The following is a 22,579-nucleotide window of genomic DNA, read 5'->3' as shown; positions in this document are numbered from 1 at the left end:
AGTGTAAACGCTTTCAAAATTGTTCAATAATTGCATATGTGAAGGTTATAGACTGAATGAGTAGAGAAAGTAACGCATGCAAAGATCACGTGGTGAAGTCTCTAACAGGGTAACAGATATTCTTCTTTCCTTGTCAGTATTTTGTGAATCATACACTTGTTTGTGTGCATGTTAATTTCATTGTAAGAGTTCAGTGCTATTCCATTGTGTTTTAACCATTGCCTGTTACAATTTAAAACATCTTATCACAATATATTACTGTAAACACTTACTAATGTGTTATGAAAAGCAGTGCTAGAACCAGGCCTCAAAGTCAATTACTTTGGCATCAAAGGAGAAGTGAATGAACAGAAGTCTGCAGTTAAAGCCAGACAACTGCCTTGGCATGCTGTGCAGCCACCACGGAAACTTTGGAGCAAAGTGAGAAATATTAGCAAGAATGCTGACAATGTGAAAAGCATGAATGGCCAAACACTTACATGCTCCAAGAACACAGCCACATTCTTTATATTTTTTCCTTCGTATTTTGTGGGTTTTTAATTAGGTGTCTGTTTTTAATAGGTGTTTTCACTATCAATTTGACACAAAATAGAATCACCTTGGAGAGGTTTTTTTTTTTTTTTTCCAAATTGAGAGTTTTGTACAATATATTTGGATCACATTCACGCTCCCAGCTCCTCCCAGATCCACCTTCACTTCCTTACACACTCAAACTTGTGTTGCTTTTCTTTGTTTTAAAAACCCTTAAAGACCAATTTGTGTTACTCAAATATCTGGGAATAGAGTGTTACTGAAGCATCATCTAGGTCGAGTTGGTATATGGGCATGATTGTGAGGTTTGTCTTTATTGTTAATTGAGATAGGAAATCCACCTTAAACGTGTGCAGCACCATTTTATAGACTGGACCCTGAACTGTGGAAGAGTGAGGGAAGCTAGCTGAGCAAAAGCAGCAGGCAGGTAGCATGGCAGCATTTGTCCCATCTGCCTTCAATTGTAAATGTGTGTGTGTAGCTGGAGAATTTTTCTCCAGCTCCCACCTCCAAGTCCCGCCAGTCCCGGAGCCCACTTATAAAATAAACACACAGACTCTTACATTATTTAAACTGTTTGGCCATTAGCTCAGGCCTATCATTGTCTAGCTCTCACTCTTATATTCAGCCCATTTCTATTAATCTTTACTTTGCCACGTGGCTTGTGGCTTACCGGTACTTTACATCTTCCTTGTCCTGGCGGTGGCTCCAGCCGGTCTCTCTTTCCTTCCTCCTTCCTCAATTCTCCTCTCTCCTTGTCCCGCCTATACTTCCTGCATGGTCACTGGCCAATCAGTGCTTTATTTATATAGAGCGATATCCACAGCACTTCCCTTTTTTTCTTTTTCAAAAAGGAAGGTTTTAACTTCAACATAGTAATATAATATAAATATAATATACATACAATATAAAAGAAGATATCTATCTTATATTTGTGAGTTTAAGGTTTTATATCTAACTTATCTTTTATCATAACTAAGGAAAATTGTAAGTATCTAGTCTTTAACCACATCAAAGACCTCAGAAGGATATAATACTACCTGAGAAATGGGAGAAAGATGCAAACAACTTTTAGGAGTCTTGTAGGGTAGACAGAGACAGCTGACAGCCTGGACAGTCATTCAAAGTTCTCTTGTAAAGTTGGGGCATCTGTCTTCAGCCCACAGGCCTAGAGTCTCTTATTCACTTTTCTCTGTGTCCTGTAGAATGTCTGGCAGTTTCCTCTGTGAAGCAGGAACCTGAAGGACCATTTTGTCAAGCAAAGTTCAGTGGTCACCTTTCTATGGGTCCTGTATGTCAAGTTGATTCAGAAGTCCAGGTAAGAACAATTTCTTGCCCAAATGGCTATTTTTGTCAAGGTGAAGATAAACTCCATATGGAGTGTCTTCGATGCCCATACTCCTCTCTGAAGTAAATCGGTGCTGTCAGGAGCAGACATGTCTCACTGTCCAGAAAGTCTAAATTTTTAAAACATTTTAAATGCCATATCCTGTAGGTCTTTGAAGTGTTTGAAGACTACCTATCTATCTGAAATATATCTATGTATACCTAGAAGACTTAACTAACATGGCTACAAATATGATTATTGTAGATGACTAACTATTAATCTATTTTTTAATTATCCATTACAATTTTAAATGAGTTACATAAGCATAATACCTCAAACAAGAATAGAAATATACATACAGTATAACAAAATTAAGTTTAAATTTGTATCAATAAACTAAAATCTATAGCAATGTAAAACATTTTAAACAAGTTGTTACTCTTTAAAAGTAGGTTCATTAATCTATCCTTTTATCCTATCATATCTAAACTATCTCCTTTTTTCTTTAGAAAGAGATTGTATTTATAATCAACCTGCTTTAAATAAAAATATTGATTTTTCTCTGTCCCACATCAGAGGGCTCTTCTGATTTGGGACACAAGAATCTCTTAACCATTTTTTTTTTAAGCAATATATCTGGGTTTAGAGGGGGAGTGAGCCAATTCCATCTCTAAAGCCAGCTTGGTATATTTGGGAATTTGGGTGTAGCTTCTTTTACTACTTCCTGCTGGAGGGGGGCGCTGTATCTTATGGGGACACAAAGAAAATTTTAGGATTATGGAGTAGTCCGTGAGGGTGTATCATCTGAGCCAGTTGCCTGAAACCGTTTTGGATGTTGGATCATCTGGGCCATGGTGTCATTGGAGACCTTTCAGGGGGGTCTTGACTGGTCAAACCTGATGTATCTTAATCTGGAACAAATCCATAGCCTCTGGCTTTCTGTGGAAACAAAAGCAGAGACTCTTTTCCAAAGCAACATATCTTTATATCCAAAATTTGAAGTCAAGGTACCTTTAAAATTTACATTTTGGCATAACTGAACAGCTTTTACAATCAAATGTTTTTCTTTAGTTATGAATATCAAAGACAACATAATCCAGATTCTCTGTGTGATAGCCATCTTTACGTGGCTTATTACCTTTAATGTTTCTTTAAAGACTTTATTTTTAAAAACTATTTGTTTATATAACTGTATATATTTCTTTTTTTTTCTTTTAAGCCTATGTACATTTTACACACATTGTAAACTATTCCATCTGAATCAGTCTTATTGTGAACCTATTGCTTTAAACTGCAGCATTCTAAGACTGAAACAGCGCTGTGGCTGCTGGCTCCACCCACTTCAGCTTCCCAACATGGTGGTGGTCCGTTTCCGCCTGCTCTGGGAGCCGTAACTCTCAGAAATAGTGGGTCTACGTTTTTATCAAAGTAGTGTGTAGCCCAGAAACCTCTTTATATATATATACTAGTAAAGACTACATCCACCACACAGCGTAATGTGCTGGTGGCAGACGCCTTATTGCCGCCATACTGCCGGTCAAACGCGCAGGCCAGGAACCCGCCAGTAGTTTCAAACCCACGTTTTGCGGGGTCTAGCTGCCATATGAGACATGAAGCAGAAACCTGGTTTTGGCTCTGTTTAGAATTGGTTATTAAATATTGTCAGGTTTAAGGTGGAAACTCGAGCCATTGGGCACCTGTGTGCTGGCATGAATGAGAATGGCCCCTGTAGGCTCATAGGTTTGAATACTTGATTCCCAGTTAATGGAACTGTTTGGGAAGGATTAGGGGTGTGGCCTTGTTGGAGGAGATGTGTCAATGGGAGCAGTTTTTAAGGTTTCAAAAGATGCTTGCCATTCTGTGTGTCTGTCTGTCTCTGTCTATCGCCCCCATCTCTCTCTCTCTCTGTATGTGTGTGTGTGTGTGTGTGTGTGTGTGTGTGTGTGTCTGTCTGTCTGTCTGTCTGTCTGTTTTTGTCTCACACTTGTGGATCAAGATGATGTAAGCTCTCAGCTACTTCTCCAGGGCTGAGCTGCCTGCCTGCTGCCACGCTTCTAGCCATGTACTCTAAGCCTCTGTCACTAAACACCAAATAAACTCTTATTTGTGTGGTGTCTTACTACAGCAAGAGAAAAGTAACTAAGACAATGTGATATAACTGGTTCTTTCAAAGTTCCCACTGCTGTAACTTCCCTCACATTGATGGGCTATAGTCAGGACTCACGTTAGTATTTTATCACAGCACCAGACACGGAATTAGAACTCACAGCTTTGTTTTGTTTAAAGATAGAGCCAGGTCTTGTGAAAAATAAAAAAACAGGCCTGAAATTCATTTTGGAATTATGTATTTCCTTATGCTTTTTTCTTGTGTTTATTTCTTGTGGAGAGGAAAATCATGTATCATGATGTGTATGGAGGAGGTCAGAGGACAACTTTTGGGTGGAAATCCTCTCCTTCTACCTTTCCACCATGTGGGAACTCAGGTTGTCAGGCCTGATGGCTAAAGCCTTTGCCTACTCAGCCATCTCATTAGCCTTTGAAAACAAGTTTTGGCATGTGTATGTGGACTATAAATTTTTATCATAAATTATAAGTCCTGTTGTATTAGAAAATTCTAAAAAATATATAAAGATAAAAAAATCACCAAAATTTTATATTCAATGGCCAATTTTGCCAACATTTTGAGAGCTTCTCCAAGTTTTTAATTTTATGTACATTTTCATGTAGTTTTGATGAACTATACATATTAATGTTAATTTTTTAACCTTCAATGTTTTATTAAGCACTGTTCATGAACAATATAAAAACTGTACAATGCCATCTGTGATCGTAATATATTAACATTATCCCTAATAACATATATTCATGCATTCTCCAAGTTTTACTATTAAAAATCATATACTGACCAGCATATGTGGCTTTATCCTAATTTTGAATTATTTTTCTTTTATGAAATTTTCTTAAATGAGACTTATAGGGTTAAATAGTAACCTAATATAAACTGGCAAACTCCTTCCCAGGAAGATGAAATAATGTATCCCTGCCTAACACCAAACAAAACTATCCATCTCCTCCCATCCTTATCCCAGTCTCATCTTTTTAAAAAATATTGTGAATTTTATTAGCAAAAATTCTTAATTTAACTCATATTTCTTACTTTTAAATTCTATCTTTTACCTATATTTATTTGGTTAATTGTATTTCCAACCATATGAATTATCTATACATGTTCATTGTTCATTTCTTTAAGGCCTTTAACAATTCTCTTGCAATAATTGTTTCTGTATGTGTTAAAAATATCCATCCATAAGCTATCATATTTTCTGTTGTTATGGATTAAGAGTTATTTTCAAAAGGAAATAGGATAGCAAGAAAGTAACATACGATAAAGATAGTATCATAAATTTTGTTTCTCTAAACTAGTAAAAGCTAAATTGGTTTTGCAACTTTTTCAAAACATTTTTCTATTTGCTTAGTCTATTTGTTCTTTCACATAATTCTTACAATGTTCAATTCTGATACAAAGCAAAACTCCATTGAGGTTTTAGTTATATTAAACTTACACATCTCATTTATAATCAGTTTTTCAGTCTTGTCTCTTTCAGTCACTATTCCTGTATCAGCTCTTGGGATCTTTGTTTTTGCTGTTAGCAAGTAAGTGAATAAACTCAGTAACTCCTTCCTCCCTTGAGTCCACAGTAGCTGGAGCCAACAGAAGCTGTAAATCAACTCCCGCCTTAACCAAGATGGATACCTGAGACTGTTTCCTCTACCTCAAGCCAAACCCTTCAGTGTCCCTTCCCCACCCTCCTTTAACAGTAGCCCGGTCACTCAGCCTGTAAAAGATGAAGTAGCTAGTACAAGGTCCTTTTTGTCATGTTCTGATGACCAATTCAGTCACCTGACAGCTCTGATTCTGGAGACAGAGAAACAATCTCTTGGTAATAGAGGAGCCTCTACAGGAAGAAAATTTGGGGTTTTTTTTGGGGGGGATGGGGTACTAAGTCACCACATTTCTTGCATTGGGCTTGGAAAAATTCTCTCCAAGAAATTATTTTATGTTGTGTTGCTTTATTTGTATGCTTTCATCTTTTACAATTTACTGACTAGTGTTGCATGAAGAAAAAAATTGCTTTGTTTTGTTTTTTCGAGACAGGGTTTCCATGTGTAACAGCTCTGGCATTCTTGGAACTTGGTTTGGAGACCAGACTGGCCTTGAACTCACAGAGATCTGCCTGCTTCTGCCTCCTCAGTGCTGAGATTAAAGGCGTGTGCCACCACCCCCCAGATGGAAAATTTTTATTTTGTTCATCCTGTTACTTCACAGTTTAATATATCTTGGCTCTTCTAATAGTAGATAACCCCACTATTTGAGACAATAATGGCACTTTTAAATCTTCTTTGTCAGTAGTTAAATATTTTAATTTTATCTCATAGATATTTTACTGGTTAAGATGCCCAAGGTAAAGCCAGTAGGAAGCCACTTTTATTTAGTTTCTCTTGTATATTTTCTCTTCCCCGCCCCCCACCCCCATCCCCATCTCTACACCCCCTTTCTCACCCCAACTCTTCATATGTGAGATCAGCCTAAGACTTTTCACTGGCTACTCAAGTAACTTAAATGTGAGGCCTTGCCCTCTTGTCCTGTTGTTTAATCGTTAAAATATAAATATATTCCAGCTATAAAGTAGACTTCAAAAAAATCAGCACTCCATTTCCCAGAGCTGAATTAAGTTCCATACTTCTATGTGCTCATAAGATAAAAGTAAATAGAAAGGTGATTTTCATTCCCTGCAAGTTCAATTCAGGGTGGAGACAATAAATAAGCAAGGGGGAAAATGATTAATATGTCTTAAATACTTCGAACCCTAGATATTTTCTCCCTTAAAAAATCCATTAATTTCCAAAAATAAATCATAGATATAAAACATCATTGATTCTTACAAGCAGCAAGTATTTCTTAATAAATACAAGACATTATAAGTCTCAGTAATCCCTTCTCTCCACTTATGTACTACATGTGACGAGTCACCTACAGGAGTAGAGTTAGAATAGGATTCTTGTACTCACAGGTGGTGGATAATTATACTGTGGCGTATAGTCTTCAGAGTATGTTGTTAAAGCACACCTAAGGAGAAGCCAAGATGTCAGAAAAAGAATAACTCCCCCCCCCAAAAAAAACACTGACATGAAACAAACATTTCAATAAAGATTGGCACTGATAGTGTTTAAGTCCAGTCTTCCCAGGCATCTTCACAGTATTGCCTATCCCTAGCAAGCATTCCTTCAATTACTTCCAAATCCTTACAACCTTCTGTGAGCCTATACTATCAACACCTATAGCTACCAAGTCCCATGTCCACATCTTAGGTGCTCTATATTTCCCAGATTCCCTACATCACCCATTTCCTACCTCAAGATCTTTTTGACTCCATGTCCTACATTCTCTGCCAGATGATAACTAAAGAGATCTGGAAGACACCTAGGTGGCTGAAATCACAGACTATCCCCAGGACCCTCCCCCACCTCCTAAACACACAGAAATGTTAGATGAATCATATGCCTTCAGCCAAATATATAAGCCTAGCCAAGCTCAAAAGGAAGCCCTTGGGGTGCTGATGAAAAGACACATGCTATGGGAATCACAAAAGCTGACACCCTAAGCCTACAGAGAAGAGTTTTAACTACTGGTAATGAACAAGAGAAGTGATCCTGGATTTACTGTACTTCCATAATAGAGAGACTAGAAAAACCCCAGTTAGGAGCCCAGAGAAACTTACAAGCGTTTCTCTGTTTAGAGCTTTGGATAAGGGAGAAGATGTTCTTCTATAGAAATAAAGCTGCACTTGTGTTCCCTGCAATATTATAGGAATGGATGGTCAAAGAAAATATCTAGTTTCTTTGGAAAGCAAGAGCATTCAACAAAAATCTCAAAATAACAAAATCCAACTCAGGTAGGCAAATGGGTACAGGTGGTAGATTTAGTCACGTGGTAATTTCATGATGCTTCCTGAGCAGCAGCAGCAGCACCTGGGAGCCTGAGAGTTATGAGAATACAGTCTTCCCTGCATTTTGGAGGAAGACCCCAGTAGATACCAAAATCTATGGGTGCTCAAGTCCCTTCCGTAAATGTGTATTTGTGTATAGCACATGTACATCCTCATACACATTGTAAGTCATCTCTAGATTGCTTATACTACTTAGCATAATGTAAATGCTAAGTAAATAGCTTGGACACTACATGGTTTCAGGAACAATAATTTTTTTTAAGTCTGTACATGTTCAGCAAAGAGTTGTTTTTCTTTCAATTATTTTCAGTCTATGATTGGTTGAATCTACAGATGTGAAATGCATGATAGTAGTTAGGTCTTAGTGGGGACAAAGGGATGAAGAGGAAGATGGTGGAGGGGAGGATTAACTAAAACTAAGACTTTATGAAGAAGCCTTATGAAAACCCACTGCTTTGTAAACTAATTTAAAAATATACAACTAAAGAAGAAGTTTGAACATAGGGAGCCTGCAAGGGGGACCAGTGCTTCGTCCAGAAGACAGGGGATATTAAATGAAAATTGTATTGTGTTGGATACCCCCTTTGAAGTTATTGGTCAGGGAGGCCCCAGAGGCCCCAAAACAACTCACACTACTGCTACAGCTCTTTATTGTCCACTATAGCTAGATGGTAAGATCACACTGCTGAAGACACAATACACTTTGGCTGAAGAACATAGAGGAAACCAAACAAGAACCAACCTGGATATTCTTCATGTTGGATAGCTCTCATAGCCCTGGAAGATGCTACATAGGTCACTTGGGGAGAAAAGCCATCAGTGGACTTACTGATAGTGTATTCTGTATCCTAAAACACCAACCTCCCTACTGGAGCAATAGGGCATGACCGTTATAAGAATAACCAATAACTTGCACGTTGGAATGAGGTCTGCTCCACAGGAGGGACTCCATGCCTGGTTCTGGAAACCTGGTAAAAACCCATGGGTGTGAAGGTCAAAGGCCCCAGGAGGGAACCTACTATTGTTTTGCTAAGTAAGCATATTGTCAAACTGCCTTGTAAATGTTTATGTTTATGCCCATAAAGCAGTGCAGCTCTCAACCTCAGTCAGAGATGCTTCTTTTTTGCAGTGGGTAGCAGACAATGCAGAGTCTCCTAACTGGTCAAAAGTGCTAAGGATCAGCCCCCTCCCACAAGGCTCAGAGGACATCCCAGAAGAAGGATAGAAAGGATTTAAGATCTTGAAGATGGGGAGGAGTCCTGTTCAACGCTACCTTCTGAACATGACATAGTCACCGCATTGATGAATCACAGCAGCTGTGGTTCCTAGCATAAGCCCTGCACAAGAACAAGTCAGTCAACATTGTAGCATGAATGGGAGAAGAGCTGCTGGCTCTGGGGCTGCTGGGAGAGGAAGGCCAGCATTCCTCTTTGTGGCTGTGGCCACGCTCTGGTGGGTGGCCTCACACTAATGAGAACTGAGGCAGCACTAAGTGGGCTCAGTGGTCAGTGGGGTCGCTATAAAAATAGGAGAGGGATGAGGAGGGAGAGGGAACAAAAGCAGAAAACAAAATGAAGGTGGAAGGGAGATATATGGCAGGGGATCCAGGGCTAGTGATGAGGTTGGATGTGATTAAGATAAATTGTATACACACATGAAATTGTCAAAGGATAATTAAAAATTATAATGAATCAGATGTTCAACTTCTTAACTTTCAAATCAGTAAATGAAATTTTAAAGACCAACTTAGAAAGGAAGGAAGGAAGGAAGGAAGGAAGGAAGGAAGGAAGGAAGGAAGGAAGGAAGGAAGGAAGGACAAACAAACTAAAAGAGTAGGAAAAACTTAGCAATCTCAATAAAAAGTGAGGGATTTAAGACTTTTTGGCCTTAAATTGAATATCACACAACTTCTTAAAGGTCCATCTGTATGCTTTAATACTTAACAAAAATTATTTTCAAGGCAATCTTGAAAGTAAAAATATGCAAACACACGTACAAGTATTAGCCAAGAGATATTTTCTTCTGGTAATAGCATATGTAAAAGACAAAATTTTAAAAATCACTAGTTTATAGGGACCATTACTCATGATTAAAAGAGCAACTTACCAATAATATGCCTAGGACTCTAAATGTATAAGCTATATAAAGCAGAGAAAGGCAGGATCCCCAAAGATAAGCGATAAATCTACAGTGAGAGGAAGACTGTAAAACATCCTTCCACCATTGGTTTCTTAATCCTAAATCTACCCATACCCTCCAAAACCACAAACAAAGACAGGTCAACAACAAAGAGAATTAAGTTACACACTCATCCCTAAGGAGAACATAATGGAGCATGAAAAATAGTACTTGAAATAAATTCATAGGCACTCCTGGACCAGACCCAACAGACCAAATCAAAGTGGAACTGTTCATGCTAAATTCTGTGCCAGCCAGCCCCAACTAAGTTGCTCATATGATATTTCAAGGAGATGGGGGATCCATCCCATTTTACCTTTACAAGGAAAAAAACCTAAAGCAGCCAATTCAGCTCCTTTGTTTCTGCTTTCTTCAGCACTATCTATCAAAACAGCCTTGTCCACTCAGCTCATCAGAACACTCTTATTTTATAGGATGAGGTATTTTCTGATTCTAGAATTATAAATAAAAGCCAGATGGAACTTTTACATTTGTAATAGTATTGATTTTTTACTCTAAGTTTCAATTTGTGTGTGACTAAGTTTTAACAATCCTGTCCACAGGGCTAGACCAAATCCCACACTGGACCAGAGTGTTGGCAGGGATTAGAGGAAGACAGATAGTGACAAGTGCCTGTGGTTAGGCAGAACACCACAGACATCACCTCCAGAAATATCATCCTACCCTGGCAGGGGAGATACTGAGATCAGAGAAATTGAACCACAGTTTTCCAGCAGGAAGGACCAGAACAACAGTTCTGTGAAGGCACTGTTTCTAGAACAGAGAGAGACAACCAAGACAGTCAAGAAAATTGAAAAACTAAACACCAGAAATTAAGGATGCTGGAACTGTGAGACAGCATCACAGCATGAGCAGGCTCCCTACTTCTCACCCCGCCCCAGTGTCAATCAAACATTGCTTCAGTGGTCTAACAGAAGATGGCACTCTTGAACTAAGATAATGAGCAAATGTCCAACACTTCTCATTTCCCTCAGTAGGATTACCTGGGTGGGATTACCTGTGATTCTCGCTAGTCCAGGAAAATCCAACAATTAAAAGAAGCAGAAATAGGTAACATTACTATAAGAAAAACAGTGAGAATCAAAATTAAGCTCATAAAGATCCTTTCTTCCAGAAATGCTCCCAACCACTGACTGAGCCTTTCTATTTAAAGATGTGCTGCAGAACCTAGAAAATGAAACAAAAAAATGAGTGGCCTACAATAATTGAGTGGGAATGCAGAATTTTACTTCCCAGAGTTGAAAAGATCAAAAAATCCAAGAGAATCCACAAAATGTACCAAGCAAGTCCCAACAAGGTTGTCAGATACAAGATCATTATACGAAGTTGTTTACCCTTGTACTAGTAAACAAAGAGTGGCAACATATAAGTGGAAAACTCTCACAATTGTAACACATTCTCTAAATTTCCTAGAAGGATACATATAACCAAAGCTATATAACACATATACAAAGGGAAATTTACAAAAATTTGTTGGTTATAGAATAATTTCTTACTTAAGAATGAGAAGAATCATTGATGGTGATCATTATTCCATCTAACTGATGAAGTGTCATGAATCAAAACACAAAGTATTTCTTGGAACTTGGCAAAAAATTCTAATAGACATAGAATTCTATAAAATGCCAATGTAATGATGACAATTTGGAGAAGAAGAATGGACGATTAAACTCCACCAAGGTACAAAGGAGCAGTATGAAGTCACAACAATTAAGACAGTGCTGTTGCTTCAGAAGTATACAAATAAGCCAGCAGGATAGACTCCAGAGCTCAGAAATCAAGCTGCTGTGCATGGCTGTGCATGACTGTGCATGGCTGTGCATGGCTGTGCAGCTATGATAGAAAGGGCATAATGACTAAGCAATGAACAACATGATGCTGTAACAATAGCTAGTCTTACGTTACAAGTAGTGCATGGGTGTCAGAAAAGAGATGGGCAGCTTCTAAGATGTACTGCAGAGCCTAGGAAATGAAATTAAAAAAAAAATGAGTGTCCTACAACAATTGAGTGGGAATGAGAAATTTTACTTCCCAAAGTTGAAAAGATTAAAAAATCCAAGAGAATCCACAAAATGTACCAAGCAAGTCCCAAAAAGGTTGTCAGATACAAGATCACATACAAAGCAGTTTACCCTTGTACTAGCAAAGAGTGGCAACATGTAAGTTTGGCGTTTCATATAGTATGTCTCTACTTGTACTGGCTAAACAATACCATACATAAAGTTACAAGGAAAGTTACAGAAGATATTTGCATAAATTTTACCAAGACAGAATTAATATCCAAATAAAAAATTTTAAACTCTTGTAAATCAATGGTAAAAAAAAAATACCAAAGGAAAATTGACCAAGGTAACACATAGGCAATTCGCAAAAAGTCAGGAAGGCTCATTGCTGTTAGATAATAAATCCAGTAATTGGTGAAATGCAAAATGAAATGGTGCAGTACCATTTTATCTCCATTAGATTATTACTTAAAAACCTTTATAATGTTTTGAAGGTATGAAAGAATAAGTATCCCTATACTCCTGGAACTTACCAGTGTCAAGAATCCTGTGAACCTGGGGTTATAGGCAGATCTGTCAGGTCTAGAGTCAAGCTGGAGGACCTCGGTGTCAGTACCCTAATCAGACTCAATGGCAGCCTACAGTGACTTGAAGTCCCTTCCCTATCTAGAGCTGATAGGCCCAAAGTCAGATCCACACCCACAGTATCAAGGATTTCCTTTGGGATTTCCCTTAGTAGAAACTTGATAGCAACTTAGCAGAAGGTCAGTCACTCTTCTGTGACAGGAGCCATAGAATGTAGTGTCTCCACCTCATGGAAGAAGCTAACAGGAAGACGATGCTGAGGATTGGAGTCCTGAATGCAGGCTCCCCCACAGACTTTCCAATTGTGCCATGGAGTCTTTTAACAAACTTTCTCTTTGCCTAAAATGACCTTGTGTCTCTGTCACCTACAACTGCAAGTGTAGAGTCTGTGGCCATTAATCACTGTAATCATATAACCAATTCCCCTTGCTCTGAGTCCAAACATTCTGATCAAAAGCTGGCTTCCCATATGGTTTCCACAGAGGGAGAATGCTTTCATTAGGCTGTCTGGTGTGTTTGAAATTTTTATTTCTCATTATAAATTAACTAATTAGAATTCTCTCTCTCTCTCTCTCTCTCTCTCTCTCTCTCTCTCTCTCTCTCTCTCTCTCTCTCACACACACACACACACACACACATACACACAGAGAGAGAGAGAGAGAGAGAGAGAGAGAGAGAGAGAAAGTTATAAGCACAAATCAGTCTCCATGAGTCAGATAAATGCTGAAGCACAGATTAAAAACGGCCTTTCTGGAAGTATAAAACTGAAGACCAGATGCTGGTAGATTCATGAGGGCAATGCTACGCTGTCAGGATGTCTGGAAGTTGGACAGCTGGCTTTCATCCAGTATCACCCACAATTTGCCACACATACCCTCATTGACCTTTAACAGGTGCAGAGAATAACTAAAGATGTTTTCTGAGATGAGCAAGGCTGATATTTATCATTAGATCCATGACATTAGTTAAAATACCTACATGTGCATTAACATGAGGTGAAAATGGGAATGGGTGATAAGATGATGCACCCCAACCCACAGAGTTCTCCTAGCTTGCAAAACCCTCAAAGTTTATTGCTTGTTTTCTATTTTGTCTAAGGCAAGGGGAGCTATTTTCTTACCTCCTTTCCCAAGAGGTAGAACAAGCATACAATGGACTTACCATATCATATGGTGTCTTTTAAATATGAGTGACTCAAAGAAACAAATAATTGATTTTTTTAAAAAGACTTATTAAGACAAGTCTAGCTACTGGCAGCCATGGGTCTCCATATTATGGGTGAGAAGTGGAAGATTTTTGCACTCTGGGAAATCAAATCCTATTCATAAGCATCATTTTCTTTTACATTGCATGTCGATCTAGATGCAATGGTACGAGTCTATCTATAATACCAGACTTGGGGGGTGGAGGGAGATAAGGCCATCCTTGGCAGCATGACAAGTTGGAGACTAGTCTGAGACACGAGACACTGACTTCCTCTGCCAATTGTGTATTGAGCTGATATGAATGCCCTGGTCATTTCTTCCTTCTTCTTCCTTCTGATTAAGCCAGATGGAATTCAGTAGCTGTTCAACAGCTTCCGAATACAGGCAGATTTTTAGAAACTACCTCCTAAAAAGTTCATGAGTACGTGATGGAGATGAATGATGAACTGCAGGACAATTGGAATCTACTGTTACTCCTGATCCAAAGCCAGTACTGGCTTAAAAATCCCTAGCATCTTTATAAGCATTCTTCCCCTCCTATCAGGAACACAGTGATATGACCCAAGTTTTCTTTCTCCTTTATGCTTTGCCCTTAAGCCATTCTGGAACATTCAGACAGTCACTTAAACACTCTGAATCAAAACACCTCCCATTCATATTTATTTCATAAATATTTATGGAATAGATAAGTGGATTAATTAACGGGGAATCAGACACATGCTTTAATTTCTTCTTCTACACAGTTAAGAACAACCTCACCCAAATGACCTTGGATGGCTGATAGGAAGGACAGACTGCAGACAAAACCTGTGGAAGTTCTGAAGGACAAGGTGTGGTATACATAATTAAGCATGAAACACAGTGTATTGATTGGTGAAACACTCTGCCATCAACTGAACCAGACAAAATAAAAGTCAAATTCTACTGCTTTCTAGGTCCCTTCCTGTTTTTTGGAAAGTTACCACATCCTACTGAGTCCTGTTTGGTGAGAATTGTTGTAGCATCTAAAGTATCCTGCAATGACATTACTAAAAGAGAGTATTCATCTGTAAGCTGGAGAATGGATGAAAGGGACAGGCTGGGATGGGGGAGGGAAGGGGAACCAACTTTGATACTGATATTAGCAACTGGGGCTGGATCTGTCTGTTCTCCAGTCTCAGTCTCCAAGCTTCTGATGCTGCCTCAGCTCATGGCCTCATGCCCCTCTGGAAGCTTAAGCAAGAAGGCTAGGAACCAACCTGAAGCCACCTCACCCCCATAATCAGCCAGCGGTCTGGTAAATGTCAGTTCTTTCTCAATGCATCAAAAAGCTGCACCCTTCTCTCCTGCCACACTGTCATTGTCAAAGAGTGGGATCTTGTTTCGTCTTCCCTTGAGACATACAAGAGTCTCCTGACGGCAGCCTCAGTGGTCTACCAGTTTTGTGCTTTCTGAAACATCAATATCTGATGTTTTCCCTGTGCTTGAAAACCTTTCCCATCACTGACATGATCAAACCCAAATTCTTCACACCGTTTTCAGGCCCTGCTCACTCCGCTGTCATGAATGTAGACTCACTCATGATGGGCCCTGTCTCCACATGTCCTATATCTTCTGCTGAAGAATGTCCTTTTCTCATATTGGTCTAGCAGTTCAGGGGTCTCTTCTATCTGGAAGCTTCTCCTAACCTTCCCAAACTGAGTTACATTGCTCCCTTATATCCTGTTTACTCACAGCATGCAACACCTTGCAAGTTGGTCCATTCAACACTATTCCAGCCTGCCCTCTCGTTTTTCTCTACCTAGAAGCCTAAAACAATATTGCAGTCAAGGTGACCCTGCCAGAGTCTGTCATGAGGTATGGGATGAAGATTCTAGAGAGGACTGCCATTCAGCTCGTCACTTTGTCCCTTCTAGAACAGCTTCGTGTTTGCAGCATAGGAACCACCCTGAGGCTATAAAGATGAAAAGTAGCTCATCTCAGATCCCTTAAGATGTTGCTTAGCATCATTCCAGCCTTGGACTCCTTGCTCTTAGAGTTCATACCAGGTGGCCAAATGTATCCCTTAATTACTCAGGAACTACTAGCTAAGTTTTCTATTACTTTTAGCTGATTGCTTACCAATGCACCAGGACTGATTACTTCTCTTGCCTCAGATATCAGACAAATGATATCTTTTGGATCTATACTACCAATGTCAATTTTTCCTGCTGCAAAGTAGACAGTCATCAAATGGGTATGTTGGAAGAATTGCCTCAAGCCTAATAAATTTTGGAAGCCATTTGAAAGAATAAAGCACCCAGGTTTAAGTATTACTTTATGGAAATGAAAGCGCAGGCTTAAATATAGACAGCAGCAAAGGTTTCTGTAATTCTAGAAAGTCCTTATTGAATTTAAACTCTATCTCTACCTTAAAGACGTTCTATCCACTGAGAGAAGCTGAAGACTTCAAGTGATTATAAATACTTTGTAAATGACAACTATATAGCTTACACTATGACGGTAGGCTCACCCCAACATAGGCAAGGAAAGGGGGGCCTATATGCTCTGCTTAGATTATCTTTTTATCCCATTGATCTGGCAGCTCAGGTGTCATTTCTACCTGGAACTCTGGCATGGGGCATAAGAAAATGATAGATATGTGTGAACTCCCCCATTGTGACAATTTGAAGATTTTCACTCATCTTGGCCTTTGTAGTGGTTGCTTTTTAAATAAAGATTGCTTATATTTCTGGTGCGTGACATGATGTTTTGCTGTCCTTGGACACAGTGAATTAATACAGTCAAACTCACAAAAATATCTTCCCACTGGTGCCTTTTATTTTTGTGGTATGAATACTCATGATCTACTCTCTTAGCAAACTTCACATGTGCAATCCTAAAGTATTGACTACAACCCCTAACTGGTCAATGACTCTCTGGAATTTATTCATTCTTCAGGATGGAAACTTTGTACCCCTTGATCAACATTCTTCTAGTGCCTAGTAAGCATCATTGTACAACTGCTTCTGTGAATTCAACCTTTTAGAGTCCACATATAAATGAGATAGTGCAGTACATTTTTGTATATATAGTTTACTTAACAGGATACTTTTTTTAGTATCTCTGATCATTTGGTGGGGTGAATGGGCTCACTGGGGTTTCTGCTCCATGTGGTATCAGAACCACTATACTGTCCAAGATGGCTCACTTCCACTCTTGTGGGTATTCTTCTGATTGTATAAGAACTCAGCTGGAGATGCCAATACAGTGTGTTGTCACCTCCGTGTGACTGCCCTATGCATCTTTAGTTTCACAGTATGTCAGCTAGAGTCCAAGAACCGGAAAGTCGAAACTGCCAGTTTTCTTAAGGTCTGCACTGGAAAGTTTGGAATCTCACTTCTGCAACATTCTGTATCAGAAGAAGAGCTAACTGTCAGTCAAAACAAGAGTTCTGAAGATATCCTGTTGTATATGCTAGTATTTCCCTTTATTATTCAAGTTTGAGTTGGGCTCCAATAACTTGTAATAATTATGATAGCAAAACTAATAAGATCAAATACTTCCAAATAGCTAATTATATATCAACACTATTCCAGTAGCTTTGTATATGTTAATTACTCCTAAGAGCTCTCTAAATTGATTTCATCGTTTACATTCTGTACAGGGTAAAACATATGCACAGAGACTAAAGTAATACGTCCAAACTCCCACAGTTGGTACTTAATAACAAGCCAGGATTTGAGCTAAGATGTTGGTGAGAGAACTCGGCAAGTAAAAGCACTTGCCACCAAGTCTGACAACTTGAGTTCAATCCCCAGGATACACTTAATGGAAAGAGAGAACTGATTCCCAAAAGTCACTCCTGGATGTCCACAAACATGCCATGTGAGTGCACCCACCACACACACAAAATAATAAATGCAATAAAAATTTATTAACACCCAAACTTATGGTCTGAGATGTTTTATTATTAATTAGGATGAAAGAACAACTAGAATTTTGATATATAGTTCTCTGTACATCCCTTTCTTTTGTAAACACGGAGGTAATTAATAATTGCTACATTTAGACAAGCCAAACCCTGAGCCCAGGGACCCTGTTGTGTATGAGGATATTTTAGTTCAGGAATTGGCTGACATGGAGGCTAAGATGTCTATAACCTGCTCTCTGCAAGCCACAGAACCAGAAAAGCCATTGGTGCAATTTGCATACAAGGAAGCTGATGGTATAACCCATCATCAGGCATGTGAACTTGGGGTGGGATGGAATATAAGTTCAGAATCCAAAGTCCTGAGAACAAGGAGCTCTGGTGTCTGAGGATAGGAGACCATGACATGCTAGAACAAGGAGAACAGATCTGGTCCTTCTGTTTTTGTTCTGTTGGGACTGTCCATGGGCTGGAGGATGTACACTCACATGGGTGGGGAGCATCCTTACTTAGTCTAATTCAAATGCTAAATTCATTCATAGACACCCCCACCTGCACACACAGAAACAGCGTTTTACCAAATCTCTGGGTAGCCATTGGCCCAGTCAAATTAACATACAAAATTAACCTTTGTGAGCACCAAGCTTCTAAACTTCAAGTGAAAATTTTCCTTTTTTAACGAGTGGGGATACTGATTATTCAAACATGCATAGACTCTAGCCTGACATTTTCCCCTGTGAGGCAGGGATTATGTTAACATCCTTCTGGGCCTGGAGTGCGATGCTTGGAGTACTGAGTGATGGTGCCTTTCTAGTTGGCTGAATTTGCTGAAATGACTTCAGAGCCAACTAAGTACTATGTCTCTTCACATTATTCCTGTGTATAGTGTATCCTTGCTCAGATGATATATGTTGCTGCCAAATCAGTGGGATGCTTTTCCTTATAGCAATATTTGGGGCAGTGGTACTGGAATTTGGGTTGTGTGCCTTGGCAAGATGTTTTAGCGCCTAGTAATATCTTGTTCCATTTGCTATCATTGCACTGTAATTCAAATAGTTTGATAACAAAACTTAGGTCAAAGCATGTGATAGAATGTCTCTTGGCTCTCGAGGTTTGATGTAACAAACAATGGCTAATTCATACTGCCCTTTGTTCCCCAATGTTAATGTGTCTTCTACATCTGAGTCCATTACAGTAGCTTTTCAAGTTCCATCAACAAAGTTGGGTTTCCTAGGTTTCCAGATTTGTTCAATGAGGCAATCAAGAATGATAAAGTTAGGCATCCTTGATTACCTCTTGAGTTGCAAGCCTGTCCGGTGGCTACAGTCATCCCACCTCTCTGCATGTGTCAGGAAGAGGCGGAAGATATTTGCTTCTTTCTGCTGCTGGGCTGGCTTTGTGATGGCTGTGAGAACCAGCGCTGCAGAAGCGAGATTTCAAACTTTCTAGTGCAGACCTTAAAAACTCGCAGTTTCTGCTTTCTGATTCTTGGACTCCAGCTGACATACTGTGAAACTAAAGATGCATAGGGCAGTCACACGGAGGTGACAACACACTGTATTGGCATCTCCAGCTGAGTTCTTATACAATCAGAAGAATACCCACAAGAGTGGAAGTGAGCCATCTTGGATAGCCTAGTGGTTCTGATATCACATGGAGCAGAAACCCCAGTGAGCCCATTCACTCTACCAAATGATCAGAGATGATAAAGTGGCTGATTTGAAACTGAAACAGGCCTTGCCCCGCTCCCCACAAACTCCATTTCCTATCATAACATGTTCTCCAAATATCCAACTCTGGATCATGTGACCAACACCTGGGCTTGTGGGGAGGGTGAAATGGACAGAATCAGCCTGGTTGTCACATGGCCTAACTGAATTACAATGAATGGAGACAAGGATGCTGCCCCATAGAACAAGCCTAGACACACGGAAGTGAATGTCTCTTCTACAAAAGATGGAGATGAGAACGAAGTTCAGATCTATTTCCCTTCCATTCCGTGGTCTTTCCCACCCCCACTCTCCGTGTCACAACTTATTATTATTTACTCTACATTCTCACAGGGACATTTTTCACAGTGTTTCCCTTCTTGAAATATGTTCGGCAACTAGATGGTATTTCACCAAGAGACAAGTTGTCACCATAAGTAGAAAGGAAAATAAATGCCTTGCCTCATACTTTCAGAGGGGAAAAGACAAAGAGAGCAAAAACACTCTTGTGATTTATATGCAGTCCTTTTTTCCTCTGCAGAGTGAGGCAGGTTTTAGAAATGCTAGCTGCCCCGTGAGAGGAATGAACTGTGAGCAGTTAAACTACGGCCTGAGCTTGCTACCGCTTCTGAGAAGAGACCACTTCACACACAGAGAGAGGAGCTCTCTGCCAACAATGGACACTTAACTGCCTCAACTACCTTTAGGTCTCATTTAATTTGCCTGTTTGGATACCTTTCCCCTAATAGCCATTCATTAGCACAGGAAAAGGATGTTACAGATCATTTGGTTCAACCCCTCATGTTCCAGATGGAAGGGAGAGAGGATTATTAGCCAAGAGCAAGGTCACCTAGTCTGTTCTGGGCAGTCCCAGAAGAAAGTCCCATATTCCCTATTTTCCCAAATTGTACTCTCTCAGAGAAGTCATTTAGTGTCAAAAGCTACCCAGTGACCAATACACTGTTAATTTTTTTTTTCATCTAAATTCTGGAAACAAGACACATTTATTACAAAATTTCAACAAATAGGCACCAATCACTACTACAGGAGGCAATAAAATTTGATAGCAATGACAAGACCTTGTGCAAAGTCCTTCTTGGGTATTTGTTCACCCAGCAACCAGTGTTCAGTACTGGGTTTCTCTCAAACGAACACCAGCCCCTGTGGACATGCTTCTCACTCCACAAATATCCTGTGCCAGAACTGAATTTTCTCTATCAAGGAAGGAAGGAAAGAAGGAAGGAAGGAACGAAGGAAGGAAGGAAGGCCTGGGCAGGCAGGCAGGCAGCCCTGATTTCTCTTATGGCTTCTTATCACAAGACCACATAGAGTTGTGTGCGCGCACACACACACACACACATGCACGCACGCACGCACGCACGCACGGCTTCTGATAACTAAGATCCTCACATAAAATGAGTTTGTATTAAATAATCAGATAGTTAAGGACCCACTTACAAGTAAGTTAGTTTCCCATGCCTCATAAATAATACTTCTAAATTAAGTTAAACTTACTTTAGAGGCTTGAGAATAAGGTGGAAAGGCAAAGAAAAACTTAAATTGTTGGGTCCAGGGTCGATCAATAATGGGGGACAGACCACCAAAGTCTGTTAAACCAGAAGCAAAGTTTATTTAAAAAAAAATCACCATGGGGCACAAAAACTTACCAGTTAACTGGGACCACAGAGTCAGGGATTTTGGAGCTGTGGCAAAGGGGGTGTGTTTCAAGCCCTTTTTTATAGCAAAAGTTAGCATCAGACATTGGATACATGCTGGGAGTCTCAGAGAAACAACTATTAAAAGTTAACTTTGCCGGGCGGTGGTGGCGCACGCCTTTAATCCCAGCACTCGGGAGGCAGAGCCAGGCGGATCTCTGTGAGTTCGAGGCCAGCCTGGGCTACCAAGTGAGTTCCAGGAGAGGCGCAAAGCTACACAGAGAAACCCTGTCTCGAAAAACCAAAAAAAAAAAAAAAAAAAAAAAAAGTTAACTTTGGTCCAGGCAGTTGTTGGCTATAAGGGGCAAGGAGGTTATTGTTAAAAGTTAACCCCTGGCTGTTGACAGAGGAGCTGGCTGTAAAGCAGAGAGCCATTGTTAGAAGTTTATCTTTAGAGCTGATGACTGTCAACTTTTATTTTATTTTATTTTAGGTTTACAATTTTATATTACTATATTCCTGGAGCCTTCAAAATTAGCATACTTGGTAGATCGTGCTCCCATTCTCTTCCTTATGTGCCTTAAGCAGCTGTGCCTCCCACAACTGTCTTAACTTTGTCTGTATACATGGAGTAAAAATAATATATATTCAAGATATATCTCAACCACTGAAAGCAAAAGAGCACTGTTGATTTCTAAGAGATCTTTGAGCATCCTTAATTTTCAACACTCCTATCACCAACCATGACCAATGCCTTGGGAAACTCATTTGTAAGAAAGTATGGCTGGATCTCAAGGGAAACACTATATAATTCAGCCTTCAAGTCTACAAATGTCATTTCAGGTTTATGTCTTTGATAAAAATTTTCATCTCCATCTAACTGCTTTCTTGTATTACTCAGGGTCCTCTAAGGGAACAGAACTGACAGAACGTATATGTATGTTAAAAGGGGAGTTCGTAGATTGTTTTACAGGATGTGATCTGGGTAGTTCAACAATGGTCATCTCACACTGGAGAGGATGAGAATCGGGTAGTTGCTCAGTACATGAGGCTAGATGTTCCAGTGGTCCCAATATGGAGTCAAAGACCTGGAGAATTCCTAGAGAGATGCTGGGTTTTGATCTATATTGGATTGGTTTGATTTGATCTACAAGGAATTGGTTCTCACATCAGTGAAAGGCAGTCACTCGCAGGCACTATTTACATGTTAGTATGAGTCTTCCTGCTTTCAATAATCTAATAAAGAAACTCTCTCACAGGAGTGCCCAGCAGTTTGTTTTAGTTGATTCCAGATGCCACCAAATTGACAGATCAAGACTAGCTACCTCATTTCTCTAGTACAATTTTCCCCTTTTCCTTAGTCCATGGCATGTGAAGAAGACATTATTAATGGAGCCTCTTTGCCTAGTTAAAGTTAGTAGTGTCAAGACAGTGCCATGAAATACTGTAGTTGTTCTTACACCCAGTG

General features: G+C 39.6%; 1 protein-coding gene across 1 annotated transcript in view; it reads right to left on the bottom strand.

Moving 5' to 3' along the window:
• Positions 1-22,579, bottom strand: part of Cfap95 (cilia and flagella associated protein 95) — a 97,876-nt gene that overhangs the window by 13,846 nt on the left and 61,451 nt on the right. Inside the window, exon 5 of the mRNA XM_052713059.1 lies at positions 6,929-6,986. Within this exon, the coding sequence (XP_052569019.1) occupies positions 6,929-6,986 (58 nt within the window). The remainder of the gene's footprint in view (positions 1-6,928; positions 6,987-22,579) is intronic.

Source organism: Peromyscus californicus, unplaced genomic scaffold (assembly GCF_007827085.1).
Source record: "Peromyscus californicus insignis strain IS unplaced genomic scaffold, ASM782708v3 Scaffold_4__1_contigs__length_199733344, whole genome shotgun sequence".
Lineage (NCBI taxonomy): Eukaryota > Metazoa > Chordata > Mammalia > Rodentia > Cricetidae > Peromyscus > Peromyscus californicus.
Note: the sequence above shows the minus strand (reverse complement) of the source record. Positions and strands in the feature narration are given on the sequence as shown.